The sequence below is a fragment of the Oryzias latipes genome, chromosome 11 (genome assembly GCF_002234675.1).
Source record: "Oryzias latipes chromosome 11, ASM223467v1".
Lineage (NCBI taxonomy): Eukaryota > Metazoa > Chordata > Actinopteri > Beloniformes > Adrianichthyidae > Oryzias > Oryzias latipes.
The window spans coordinates 24,400,726-24,414,566 of NC_019869.2; the positions used below are offsets into that span (position 1 = coordinate 24,400,726).

Genomic DNA, 13,841 nt, shown 5'->3' on the forward strand with positions numbered 1-13,841 from the left:
CTTTACCTCACCGGAAACTTCAGGCTAATTGGACCCCCTCCCGTTGTAATCTTTGAGCCCAAATAAGATCAATGAGCAGTGGCAGTCCTGCGGCGGGCTTCTGTTGGCAGCGCTTGCAGGACTCTTTGCTGGGATTTCTTGCTTGGTCATGTTTGCAAACAAGAGCTGATGTTGGGCTTTTTGAGTAAAGGCCATTGTTCCCCCTTTTTCAAACCACTTAAGCAGAACATTGCAGGCCTCTTAATTCTACTGTCTCTCCTGTCTTCTCAGGCTATGGCCATGCAGCACCTGGGACCGATGCAGGGAAGGCCTTCTGCATGTTCTACGCCGTCCTGGGCATCCCGCTGACCCTCGTCATGTTCCAGAGTCTGGGCGAGAGGATGAACACGTTCGTCAAGTACCTCCTGAAGCGCATTAAGAAGTGCTGCGGCATGAGCATCACCGACGTGTCCATGGAGAACATGGTGACAGTGGGCTTCTTCTCCTGTATTGGCACGCTCTGCATCGGGGCGGCAGCCTTTTCCCATTATGAGGACTGGAGTTTCTTCCAGTCGTACTACTACTGCTTCATCACCTTAACAACTATTGGCTTTGGGGACTTTGTGGCCCTCCAGAAGAACCGGGCCCTCCAGAAGAAGCCCCTGTATGTGGCCTTTAGCTTTATGTACATCCTGGTGGGCCTGACAGTCATCGGGGCCTTCCTCAATCTGGTGGTGCTCCGCTTCCTAACTATGAACAGCGAGGACGAACGGCGGGACGCTGAGGAGCGGGCGTCGCTCGCTGGCAATCGAAACAGTATGATCATCCACATCCAGGACGAAACACTGCAGCGGGGGCGACAGCGGCGCGAGCCGTACAGGGCAGAGGTGACTGACCTGCAGTCGGTTTGCTCCTGCCTGCACTACCACTCGCACGACTTCGGCAGCTCCTCGGGAGGGGCCGGAGGCCTGGGCTGTGCCTTCTCCCATCAGAACTCACTCAGCTCCCAGCTGAACCCCCACCAGTACTTTCACTCCGTCTCCTACAGGATCGAGGAGATCTCCCCCAGCACCTTGAAAAACAGCTTCTTCCCGTCACCCATCAGCTCGGTGTCTCCGGGTCTTCACAGCTTCACGGATAACCATCAGCTCATGAGGAGGAGGAAGTCTGTATAAACCCAAAACTGCCGGGACAAACACGTCTCCTCTTTTCTACACAACCTTCCGATGCTGCTCCTATTCAGATCTCCTCTCAGCACTTTGTTTCCCAGTTTGGTTGTATTTAATATCAGTATTTTTTGGGAACAGAAGCCGAAAACTGCAGAAGTGGGCACGATGCGATGCAAAGCATGAAGCATGGATGTCTATTTTTGAAAATGAAAAAAAACTTGACAGGAACTTCCTTGTGACAGTTTTAAGGCAGAAAACCAACACATTTGGTTGAAGACCAAATGATGCACACTGTTGAAATACTATTTTTCAAAGAGAGAATGCTTGTTTCACCTTAACTTGAAGATAATCACCATCATCCTCGTTGTTATTATTATTATTATGCCATTGCCTCACTGGAAATAGAGAGTTCTAAATATAATGAAGCATCAGGTATTGTTTTCTAAAAGCAATCATATATTTTAATGTTTTCACCTCACTTTAAGCCAAACTCTTGTTGCCAATATTAGCATGTGAATTAGACGTCATTTACTAGTATGCCATGGTTTTGTAAAACTGTTGAGTCTGTTCTCAGAGCAGGTGTATGACCTGCATCTACGTGTCTATAAATCAAAGGATCGTGCTGCTGTTATTGATATTTCCTTTACATCCTCAAAGGTCAGATGTGGCTGCAAAAGCTTTATAATCGTTACTACGACATGACCCAGCAGTATCTTTCATTTAAACTCCTGCAGCTTTGTTTACCTCCGGCTGTGGTTTTAACGCGTCTTCGTGGTCACACTACCTGTTTTAGAGTTGAAAAGCAAGGGAGTTCCGAGCCGTCACCAGGGGGCAGCACAGGCACCAGCACTCATGGCTACATCCTTCACGACACAAACACAAGTTGGGACTATTTGACTTGGTTATCTTAGCTGGTTTTCTTGGACAATTATGGTTGTTTGGAAAAACAAACAAACATCAGGATTGATGCCATCCATCTTCAGAAAGCACTGAATCCGTTTTGGGGTCACGGGGTCGCTGGGCCAACCCAGCTACTGTTGGGTGAAGGTGGAGTACACCCTAAAGGTCGGATCAGGATTTATGTTCTAAAACAAACCAATCAAAACCAAACAGAAACCTTCACACTTTGAAATAAAATGTGGGTCCCACCAGGCGTAGAAGCACATCAGCAGTTGCATCTTATTCGTTGCTGTGCTACCAGAAGCTGCAAAAATGTTGCTCTGGGGCGCAGTAAAAGTATTATACAAGCAAATGCAGCTGGGACTCTTTGAATAACAACAAGTGGTTTTAAAAACAATATTATCCATTAAATGAGTAACAATTTAGTCACATGACCAACTAATATATTTTTTTTTAAACTCAAAGGCTACGTTCACACTGCAGGCTGAAACGACCCAATTCCGATTTCTTTGCCCCTATGCGATCTGTATCTGATCTTTTCATGACAGTCTGAACGACACAGATCTGATATTTTCAAATGTGACCCAGGCCACTTGGGCATGTGGTCCTGAATCCGACCCGTATGTCATCGATACGCTACAAAGGTCAGAATTCTGCGTTGAAGTAGGCGGAACGAGAACGTAAACATCAACCATGGTGGACAATGCTGCTGAGACCAGTCAGTGGAAGGGAAGCGAGGTCACCGATTGGATTCATATTCAGCTCTATTCAGGCCAAACTCAAGGGCTCTCATCGCAACCGGGTGGTTTTTGCAAATATTTCCAGTGAAATGGTAGAGCGTGGTGTTGAACCTTTCCCGCAATGACCTTTTTCCCCCCTTTCTGACCGTGGTCTGAAGCTCGTTGGAGACCTTCTCCAGGGCCTCACTCCCTCCTGCGCTGCATGCGCTCTCTTCTCTCTCTTACACACACGCCTGCGGCCCCAGCACATACACATCCCCATTCCACAACAGTGGGTCCATACGATCCTGGCTCCAATGCCTTCTTAAAATGAGAAGATTGTAATTGTGCTGGCTCCTTTATGAAAATAAATGTAACAAATGCAAAAAGAGCTCCGTTGTTGACAACACTGTTGTTGACATCCATTGTTTACGTTAGCTACTTCTGCAAACAACAGTGACCTCGTTCACTGTTGAGTATTCTTCTGTGCATGAGGGTCAATTCTGGGTCGTTTCACGGTCACACAGGAGATCACAAAAGTTCCCATTTAATTGGAAAAGTGAACGGCCTTGCAAAAAAAAAAAAATCGGAATTGAGCATTAAGCCCTCTAGTGTGAACGTAGCCAAAGAATCCAAAGAAAGTGTTCCGACCAAGTTGCTGCTTCTTTGTTTCTTGTTTTTGTTTGATGAAGCTGGTAGATGAAGCTGTGCTGAAGGAGGCTCAGCTTCTGTAAAACAGACTGGGACAATCAGTCATGCACTTCTGGGGCACGATGGATGGCACTCAATCTTTATGAAATGTGCACAAAAATGTTGACCAGGAAAAGTGACTGCATCCTGAAGCTCAGGCAGAGACATACGGTTAAGAATAAATCTCTTTTTTGTAGTTTTTAGTTTTGTCGATTTCTTAAATGTACACATTAAGCCAATATAATGAGGAAAACAGCCAAAAATCACAGATTCCTGAGGAACTCCAAATCAAAACCAGCTGTGGTGGGCAAGGATAAACCTGGGGAGAAGAATTTCCCATCGCATAATAAGCCACAGTCATGTGCAGGCCTGCAGCAGTGCGGGGCTTGTATGTAGGCCCCGAGCCCCCCCAGCTCTCTGCTGCTAACCCCAGCTCAGATCCACCAATGAGCAGAGCTGCAGGTGATGATGACGAAACATTTTGATGCAAGCTGACAACTGATGGCTTCTGGATGCACTTCGGAGCCATCAGGGAAGCGTGTGATAAACACATCAACGCTGACGCAGACCGGAAAGCTTCATACCAACAGGATGATCCATTTCCCTTTGTGTAAAAATTTGAATTGGAACGGAAATGTTCAAAAGAGATGAAAAGTGCGCGAACTTTCATATGGAATATGGGAGTTATTTAACGTTATTATGGCCAACTGTCTTGGTGGCAAAATCTGCAGAATGGTTTACAGCTTTTTCCTGTTTGTGTTGAATTCAGATCCACATGAATGACTGAGACGTTTGCTGCTTCTGATGCAGACCTGAACACCACAGGGGCGTTTAGGGGACTCATTTTCTGCTGGAACATCAAAGCAGCTGTGAGTGCTGATCAGTCCAGGTCCTGTTTCTGATCATTTCACTTCATCCAAAAAACAAAAACAAAACACATGGTTCCTGAGTCAAAGCAGTTCATTCAAATCCAAATCTTTACACAATCTTTAAAAGACTTGATGTCCATTCCCCCGTCAGTCTTTATTAGTCCGTTGTTTCTGCCAAACTCAGTCCTTGTGGAAGACTTCTGCATCTTTCACGGTGACGTGCTGCATGTTCTTCCTGTTTAAATGCCTTTAAAACACTTTTTGGTTAGCTGAGAATGACGCACAAAAAGCATGACTCTCTGAGTAAATGGTGAAAGCCATGATCTCCATGCATTCATGACAAAAATGGCAGTTGTGCAGCCTGAAATAAACCCTGAAGTAATTATTTCAATACAGGGATGTATCATGCATTTCCTGTATAAATGTTTATAATGACCTTTGGAATAAAAGCCTTTTTCTGGCTAAATTGCATTTTATTTTGAACCGTTAGCGTATGTGCCTTGAGAATAACTGATGGCTGGCTGCAGCTCGGTTTGGGTTGATCCTCACATCTGCAAAAGCAAACAGATACTTCCTGTCATTTCTGAGCACAGGTGTACCGACAGCCACTGAACAGACGAAGCTTCCCACGTAGAGACTGAAACAAAGACCAAAACATTTTCTGCAGTTTCCCTCTATGAACTCCTCCCAGTGCTTCTTTTCTAACAGTGCAGTTTTTGGAAAACAGTCCTTACAATGAGATAACCTCCCTGTTACTTCTGGGTTGAAGTGTGTCTGAAATGCAAACTGTCATGGAGGTGTTTAGATGTTTTATTGAATCCAAACCTTTTGCCTGAAAGTGCATAATTTCTCTGGCTGGCAGAAATCGCAGACAACAGTCGCTCCGGCTAAGATTTCTTTGGAACCTATTATGTGCAGATAAAAAAAGTCCAGCTGCTGCGTCGCTTCGTTTCGTGCTCAGGTTCAGTGAACCGTGTTGAGGTCGACGGCAGAGACCAGAGCTCTGGACTCTACGTACGGATTTGCAGTGAGTTTAATTTGGCAGAACAAAGTTGTTTTAGACACTGAGGACAGCAGAAAGAAAAAAGGGAGGATTTGTGTGCCAGATCCAAACCATACAATGTGTGCTTGTCTTCCTCCTTAGACAGCCAACAGATGATTTTTGGGGATTTGCATTGTGATGCAGGACAGTACGATCGCATGTGGGCTGCGTTCCATATGTGTAAAATATGGAAACAGTCCTGGAACAGCAAATAAATCTGCTGACTCTCCACTAAAACAGAGCTTCAGACCCTTGATGGTTGCCTTGGAAACGCGTGCATTGGCTATGCTGATGTTTGGATGCAGCAATCTGATGTGATCGTAAACAACCAGCAGAGCCGAGAGCCTGACTGTCTTTAAAGGAAACCTTAGTTTGTCTGAGTTTTGATGCTGTTTTTCACTGAAGGAGAAGTTGGAATCGTGAGACGACAGAAGAACAGCCATTCAGAGGTCTGCAGGTATCATCACTTAAACAATAGACATAAAAACATTAGTCAATAGATAATGTGAATTGTTAATATGATATCCTCCTCAATCCAAACATTGAGGTTCTCTTTTATCCTGCAGAGATTTTCCTTTTGTCTCACTGTTCATCATTTGTAAAGGTTTAATTCTGCTCTCCTGAAACTCTTTTGGGCCTTAAGGTGTGTGCTTCCATGTTCGATCAGACCCCCACCCCCATCAAAACCACCGCACCCACACACTCACACAGACATACCCACCCACACACATACCCACACACATGCTGTAGGGACAACTGACTGCCTCCTCGGCTTCTGTATTCACATGGTATTTGCTGGGATGAAGAGAAAATTCAATCACGGAACTGAAACTAACACCTCTGACAAGAAAAAAAGATGATTTCTATGAAATGAACCTTTTGATTTGTGTTTTTGTTCTTCAGTGAAGCCCCCCCCCCCCCCTTACGCCATTTGAAGGGATGAAAACTTAATTTTCTTCCTATTTTTGACCTCACCTTTCTTTTCTGACCCCACCTTCTTTTTCTGAGCCCACCTCAATTTTCACCTGTCAGTGATTTGATGTCAGCCAAAGTACCGATATGTAATCAATCCAAATATCATCTGTATAAAAATGACCTCACTGAGGGACAGTATTTTAGGAGGCAGAAACAGAGTTTCAGTTCAGGTAAATGTCAAGCTTTTCAAAACGCATCACATCCTAAAAAAAAAACGGATTCTGAAAATGCTCCAGGTCTGTTTTCCACTGAGATGTCAGCTGTGGCTGACGGAGAGGCCGGCGGCTGGATGCCTTCCTGTTGGTGTCAGTTAGTTTGCTGTGACTTCCAGATGTCATCCGATGCAGTTTGCATAGGCCATCTCTGTGTCAACAATGTTGTCCTCTGACATGCGCAGAGACGTAAATTGCACTACCTTCTATGATGTACAATAAATGAACAAAGCTGAGTTCCATTCTAACTTTTTGAAAGCATATTTTTTGCAATAGCTTTTTCTGCAGGTCTGATGAACAAATGAGAGCTGAAGTCAGCTTTGCCTCTGTGTGGTTCCTCAAAGCCTGTGTATGTACAGAACCTCTCCCCACATACCCCACTTTTACCCATCATGCAGAGGACAGACTGTGGAGACATGTCCAGGAAAAACATTGGACAGAAGACCTTGCATTTGTATGTTCTCCTTTTGTTCTTCTTTCTGGATCAGTGTGTGCATGATGGGGTGTGGATGACTCACTGGGCTGAGCAGCCCCAAAAAAGACGTGACACACTTGAATAAAACTGCTGATCCTCCTTCTGAAACCCTCTGTCTGTCTCGTTGTAAATGGATCATTTTTACTATAAAGTCTAATCTGCGATTCAGAGCTGCATTATTAAAAAGGTTCCAGTTATTTCACTGCACATTCATTCAAATGTCCTAATGTGGACCGGAGCCTCAGGTCCGTTTGTTTGGTCTAAATTTATGTGAATTCAACTACTGAAAGAGATTAAACCTAACCCATGAATATATTTAACACAGTCTAAATGTATCATTCTTTGAGGACAGGGAACATTTATGGAGAAAATGACAAAGGGGGCGTTTACCTGAAACACCTACAGAAAGTTTAAAATGTTTAATACATTTAACCCATGTGCTATCTTAGATGACCCCACCCTTGCATTGACGTGTTCTTCCTACCATGACAAAGGTGGATAAAGGTGGAAAGATTTCATATAATCCATGGACACCAGTGAAGATCACAAATCATTGAAGAAAAAAGGTTCAGCGCACTGTCTAGTGGGTCTAGATGACCCAACTCCCAATGTTAAAGTGCCTAGGATAGCACAAGGGTTAAGGTCAACTCTAGTAATTTTAGTACTAGAAGTAGATTTAAAATCCTGAGTTAACTTTTGGCCCAAAGAAAACAATAAATCCTGAATTTTTGTGCTCAGTCTGAACACAGACACAGCCTCGGGGACCTTTTTCCAACATTGTTGTTCATTAAATGTGATTATATTCATCTGCATTGAAAATCATACAAATTGTGAGACTATTTGCTTGGGTATAGCTGAATTTCTGCTTTATCAGGTTTTTACTCTTCCGTAGCCGTCTTCTCTTCTCCTCCACTCCTCTTTTTTCTGCTCTCTTCATTTCTGTTTTCTTGGTTCTGCTCTCTGTTCTTCTCTTCTGGTCCATGCAATGCAGCTGGATGTTTAGGTGGGAGACGGATCACGCAGCATCCCCTTTTTTTCCCTTCCCACACCGCATAATTACACCGTGAGCCGTGAACATCAGGCAACTCCGACGGCAGCACAATACGAGCAGAGGCAGAGGGGCGGTGAGGCCTTCTCTTGCCTGTAATTTTGCTTCCTAAATGATCATCTAAGCTGAGCCAAGCTGTTCTGGAGAGAGATGTTTGCACTGAACACAACAGATGATGAAGTTCAGCAATAAGCAGCTGCTGACATGTTTTCTTTTTGTTGGTGGTTGAGGCAGGACAAAGAGTCCGTATAGCTCAGCTTCATGGAGTACATTACAGGACAAACCATGACACTGTAACGTCACTGCAATGGAGCAGCAGTGGAAATAAACCTTTGCAGAATAATGAAGATCCCACTTCCTGCTCATTCCAGTCAGAATAAAGTTTAACCCTTGTGCTATCCTATGGGGTCCAGATGACCCGATCCTTCCATTGACGTGTTCTCCCTACCATGACAAAGGTGGATAAAGTTGGAAAGATTTCATGTAATCCATGGACACCAGTGAAGATCACAAATCATTGAAGAAAAAAGGTTCAGAGCACTGTCTAGTGGGTCTAGATGACCCAACTCCCAATGTTAAAGTGCCTAGGATAGCACAAAGGTTAAAGTGAAAATATTTTCCACTTTTCAGATGTTTTTCGTACTCTGTATTTTTGCCATTAAGATTTCAATCTTTTTTATTTTCTGGGTTGTTCCCTTTAGGGGGCGTCACAGCGAATCCTCCCTGAATTGCAAGGTGGATTTGACTTTGATTCAAGATTCAAGACTCAAGGTGATTATTGTCTCCGAGCAGGAAAAGTTCTCAGGGCAATGAAACTCTTACATCACCGTCTGCCCTGTGGTGACATACAAAAACAAATCCGCAAAATACAAGTAATAAATGAAGCCCTTACAGAAGCTAAAATTAAAAGTGTTTAACGCCTTAAAGGTCAGCTCTCTGATTCCAAATAAAAACATAAAATAGTGTATAAACAAACAAAGAAGTTGTGCCCTTCCTAACATATTTGGGACAGGCTTCTTAATATTTTACATTAGAGAATGTCTTGAATACAAAGCACATCTTTGACAGAGCAAAAATAGCCCAAATTGAATCGGTTTAATTTTTCATTTCTTCAGATATCCTGACATTACAGTAATTCCAGTTTACTGAGAAGCACCTGCTCAGAAAGGCTTTGGTCATTCTTAGTTTAGGGCTCAAATTTTCACATAAAAGTTTATGCAATAGCTTAGTTAATTGAACGGTTAGTAAATTTAAGCAATTATAGCAATAAAACAAGGAAAAAACTGAAAACTAAAACACACCGATTTATCAAATCTATTTAAGATATTAATGCAGACATTTATTAGAAAACAACAAAAAATAAATAAAAAAAGATTCCTTCTTCTTGACTTTATAATTGTTTCAAATCATAAATAGACACATTTGAACTTCTACATACAGAACACAGGACACATTGTATCCATTTAATATTACGTTTGTCAAATAGAGGCTTATTTCCTGATTTAAGGGGAGTGGGAATAAGCAAATGTGTAATCCCGTCCCTATTAATGCTTTGTTGAACTGTAAATAGAAAATGTACAGTATGGATCTGTTACACAGGAGTCTGATTTTTCCTGTCATTGATCTGCACCTTTGATTACAGCTCTGACAGTTCAGCCCGATTCAGGTTAAAACGGAAAGTGATGAAGACTTTTCCTATGAAGAGTTCCTCTTCAGAAACAGGACGGAAGTTCTGAGCGCACCGTCTTTCTCTTTCATGTGATCCCACACATGATGTTGACATCAGGGTTCTGTGGGGGTCAGACCATCTGCTGCCCGCCGCCCTCTTCCCTTTGTCACCAGGAGATAGTACACAGATAGCTGTGTGTTTTAAGCTGGTTGCCTAGCTGCAGAGACGATTTGTAACAGCCAGATGCCTCCATGATGGTGCTGCAATCAACATGAAAAAGGAGGCAACAAATGCTTTTTGTTAGGAAATGTACATTCGTGAAAAAGGAAAGAACTGTGTTAAAAACAGTTTAGATTGTTGTCAGGGTCGTCTTCCTATTTGGTGCTGGATATTTATGACTGATGCTTGAGGAAAACGCACCAGAGGGTTTGTCTCCCTCCACATCTCTGCTTTATTAAAGTGAATGACAAGGAGGTCACAGAACTCCGGCTTTATGGAGTGTGCAGAGGAGGTCTCAGGCAGAGGAGGTCTCTGGCACCATCTTCTGTTCAGCCCAACAATCACAGTTTCAGATTTTTATGTGGGAGTCAAGGAGTCACTTTTTTGAAGCAAAGCCACAGTAGAGCATCAGACTGGCTTCCCTCATCAGCTGTGAGTCCAAACTGAGCTGGCGTTCAGACCAGCTGCTGCAGTTTGACCTTCGCCTGCACGTCAGCATCAGATTCCCACTGATATAGCCCAGAGCAAACAGAGGCTGGTGCGGCTGAAAACATGGGTCCTCATCAGCCGGCTGCTGCAAACCACGCTTAACCCTTGTGCTATCCTAGGCACTCTAACATTGGGAGTGGGGTCATTTAGACCCACTAGACAGTGCGCTGAACCTTTTTTCTTCAATGATTTATGATCTTCACTGGTGTCCATGAAATCCTCTTCACCTTTATCCACCTTTGTCATGGTAGGAGAACACGTCAATGGAAGGGTGGGGTCATCTAAGATAACACAAGGGGTTAAACCTGCTTCTCCTGAAAAGCATTTGTGATGAAAGACCTCTCTGCATCTATTTAGCAGGCAGTGGATGAAAAGGCAGCTGGTGCCGCAGTAAATCACCAACGTTTCTTCTTTGTTTCCTCTAATGGAAGTGAGACAGAACTGCTCAGTCTTCAGATAAAAACAAAAATGGAGAAAGATACTTTTCCTGGAGGTGTTTGGTGAAACTTTCCTGACGGTTTCCTCTGTCTATCTTGCCAACAGCTTATTGCTAAACTCTAATCAGGCATAACTGTTGAAAATTCTTTGTTAGTAATGGATCTGACCATTGATTGTATGAGAGAACTGGACTGAATGACTTCTCCTCCCTGGTGTTTTCAAGCAGAAAGTGATTCCAAGCAGCCAAAATCCTGTAGACATCTATGGAGAAATAAACAGCTGTTACTCAGTCATTCTATTGGCCAGAATAACCATTCTTGCTCTGATAGCTTTTTTTTAACATGTTCTTGATAATCCTATTTTTTTACCTGATATTTTTTCTTTCTTTTTTGTTTTCTTCAAGTTACAAACAGACCAATCAGATGCCTTGATGAAAATATGCAATGCCTGCTGGCTCCCTCATTGAATGTGTAAAACATTTGACAGATTCTCCAGGACCCACCTTTAACCCTTGTCCTATCCTACGGGGTCAAATTGACCATTGACGTGTTCTCCCGACCATGACAAAGGTGGATGAAGGTGAAGAGGATTTCATGTAATCCATGGACACCAGTGAAGATCACAAATCATTGAAGAAAACAGTTCAGCGCACTGTCCCAATGTCAAAGTGCCTAGGATAGCACAAGGGTTAAGTGGTAGGGGTTTGTCAACTTCATGATTTTCTCTCACTCTGAAGATGAATAAAGTCACAATCTTAAGGCCGTGTCACACAGTCACTAACATTTTGCACTTGTTGCTTGGATGAAAATTGGTCATATGTGAATATATGTGGATAAAGTGTGAAAAGTTGTGGTCTTAACGTGAAATTTTCACAGATGTATCACAAATCAACCACGTTAAAAACCACGGAAGAATTTCAAATAAACCACGCAAAGAACACGTAAATCAACGTAAAAGCCAAATCTGGCCCAAAATTTGTGGGTCAGTTCCGTGATTTGAATAGGATATGTGCGCCACGTATGCTATCTAAAAGTTTCCCATCGCTAGTACATACGTGAAAAGTCAGTCAGACATACGTGGACATCTGGGGACAGTCATGGAAAGCCACAAATTTGCATAGGTTTTTCAAATCTCACGCACAACTGCACATGATTTATGTAATAATTGTGTCTAAACTACGTAAAATACTCGTAAACTATGCAATTCTTAAGCAACCAAAAATTCGGAACAGTTCAAAACCAAATTCACATAAAGTCGGCTGAAACTCTCCATGGACATCTGTGCACATCAACGAATGACAAATGCAAGAAACACGTAATTACGTAAATTACGCATTTGTCACGAAAGACCAAAATTACATACATGAAAAATGTATGTAGTGGGTGAGTGACATAGCCTTAAGCAGAAAAGGAGTCAGGGGCCTTTTCTCAAAACCCTTTACAGCCAGAGGAAACCTTGGTCCTTCACCTTTAGCATAGAGGCCTCTGTGTGGACAAACTCTAGCCAAGCGGCTCCTACCAGACACAGGTCAACAGCAGGCGGAGTCTCCATACAAACACAGGACCTCACGTTCTAATAACAACATTTCTGCCGAGAATCAAATCTTTAGCAACACTGACCTGCCAGAGGAGGTGAGGAAGGCACAGGAGATGAAGTGAAGGTTATTCATGCAGCAGAAAAACCTATAGAGGATGGTCCTGTTCTAGTTGAGTAAAATGACCCATATGACCCACTGAACACAGCAGAGACCGGAACCAGGGCACCATCAGCCCCTCCTGCAGCAAACCCCATAATGAGTTAGAACCCAACAGCTCCACACGATCATCTGCAGATGCTCACCACGGATGTCACAGGCAGAGTGCAGCTGCCAGCGAGGCCTCACGCTGGAGCAGACCCTTCTGCAGCCTCAGGTGGGAAAGTGCCAGGAGGAGCTGCTGAACCAGCAGACAGCTGAAGATGGAGGCAGCAATGACATTACGTGAAGTCCTTCTAACTAGGGATGAAAGACTAAAGTTCCTCCAGTTACAGAGCAGAACAATGCACATCCTCTGCAGATCTTTCATTAGATCATTGCTGGGAAATTCACAGACATACAGAGAAACTCACAGAGGCGGACAGATGCTGAATCATGCTCTGCTTAATGCTGATAATTGAACCAAAATATAGTTCTCAGCAGAAGTCCTGCTTCTCAAAATGAGGTAAAATGAAACAAAGCTGCAGAAAAAGCCTCGTGTGTCTCACTTTAATAACAGATAAATACAGAAAACTAAACTTCCTGTGAAAGCAGCTCATCAGCACAGCTGAGCTTCTCACTCATCGATAACGGACACTTGGTCTGGAGCAAACATTTGTCTCTGTTCGTACTTCCTAAAGGAACTATCAGACATCTTACAGCTGACATGTTTCTCCATTTTCTCACTGAAATGTAGATTCCACAAAAAAACAAGACATCATCATATTTTTATTGCCAATAATTATTAATAATTTTTAACTCATAACTTCTCATGATGAAAATTCTATGGAGTGATATTTGTACCATTATTCCAGTCGCAACACTTAATTATTTTGCACCTGAAACAGAAAAATGCCCTTGAAACTCAGAAATACCCACAAACAAAACAGCTTTACTATGGAAACTGAAAAATACATGCAATCAAAACAATTTTCACTCGAGAGAAATTATCTCTCTTCTGCGCTCAAAACAGAGCAGGGCGCGTTTTGATCACACAATTTTTTATTTCAAAAGTAAAATAGTTATTTTTTGTGTGTATTTATGAGTTTCAAGTGTAAAATTATTTTTTGAGCACACAAATTTGTGCTATCTTAGATGACCCCCCCCTTCCATTGACGTGTTCTCTCTACCATGACAAAGGTGGATAAAGTTGGAAAGATTTCATGTAATCCATGGACACCAGTGAAGATCACAAATCATAGAAGAAAAAGGTTCT

General features: G+C 42.9%; 1 protein-coding gene across 1 annotated transcript in view; it reads left to right on the forward strand.

The window, feature by feature from the left end:
- The window catches only part of kcnk9 (potassium two pore domain channel subfamily K member 9), a 57,856-nt gene extending 55,273 nt beyond the window's left edge, over positions 1–2,583 (forward strand). The window contains exon 2 of the mRNA XM_004074249.4: positions 271–2,583. Within this exon, the coding sequence (XP_004074297.2) occupies positions 271–1,154 (884 nt within the window). The 3' untranslated portion in view covers positions 1,155–2,583. The remainder of the gene's footprint in view (positions 1–270) is intronic.
- Positions 2,584–13,841: the final 11,258 nt, after the last annotated feature.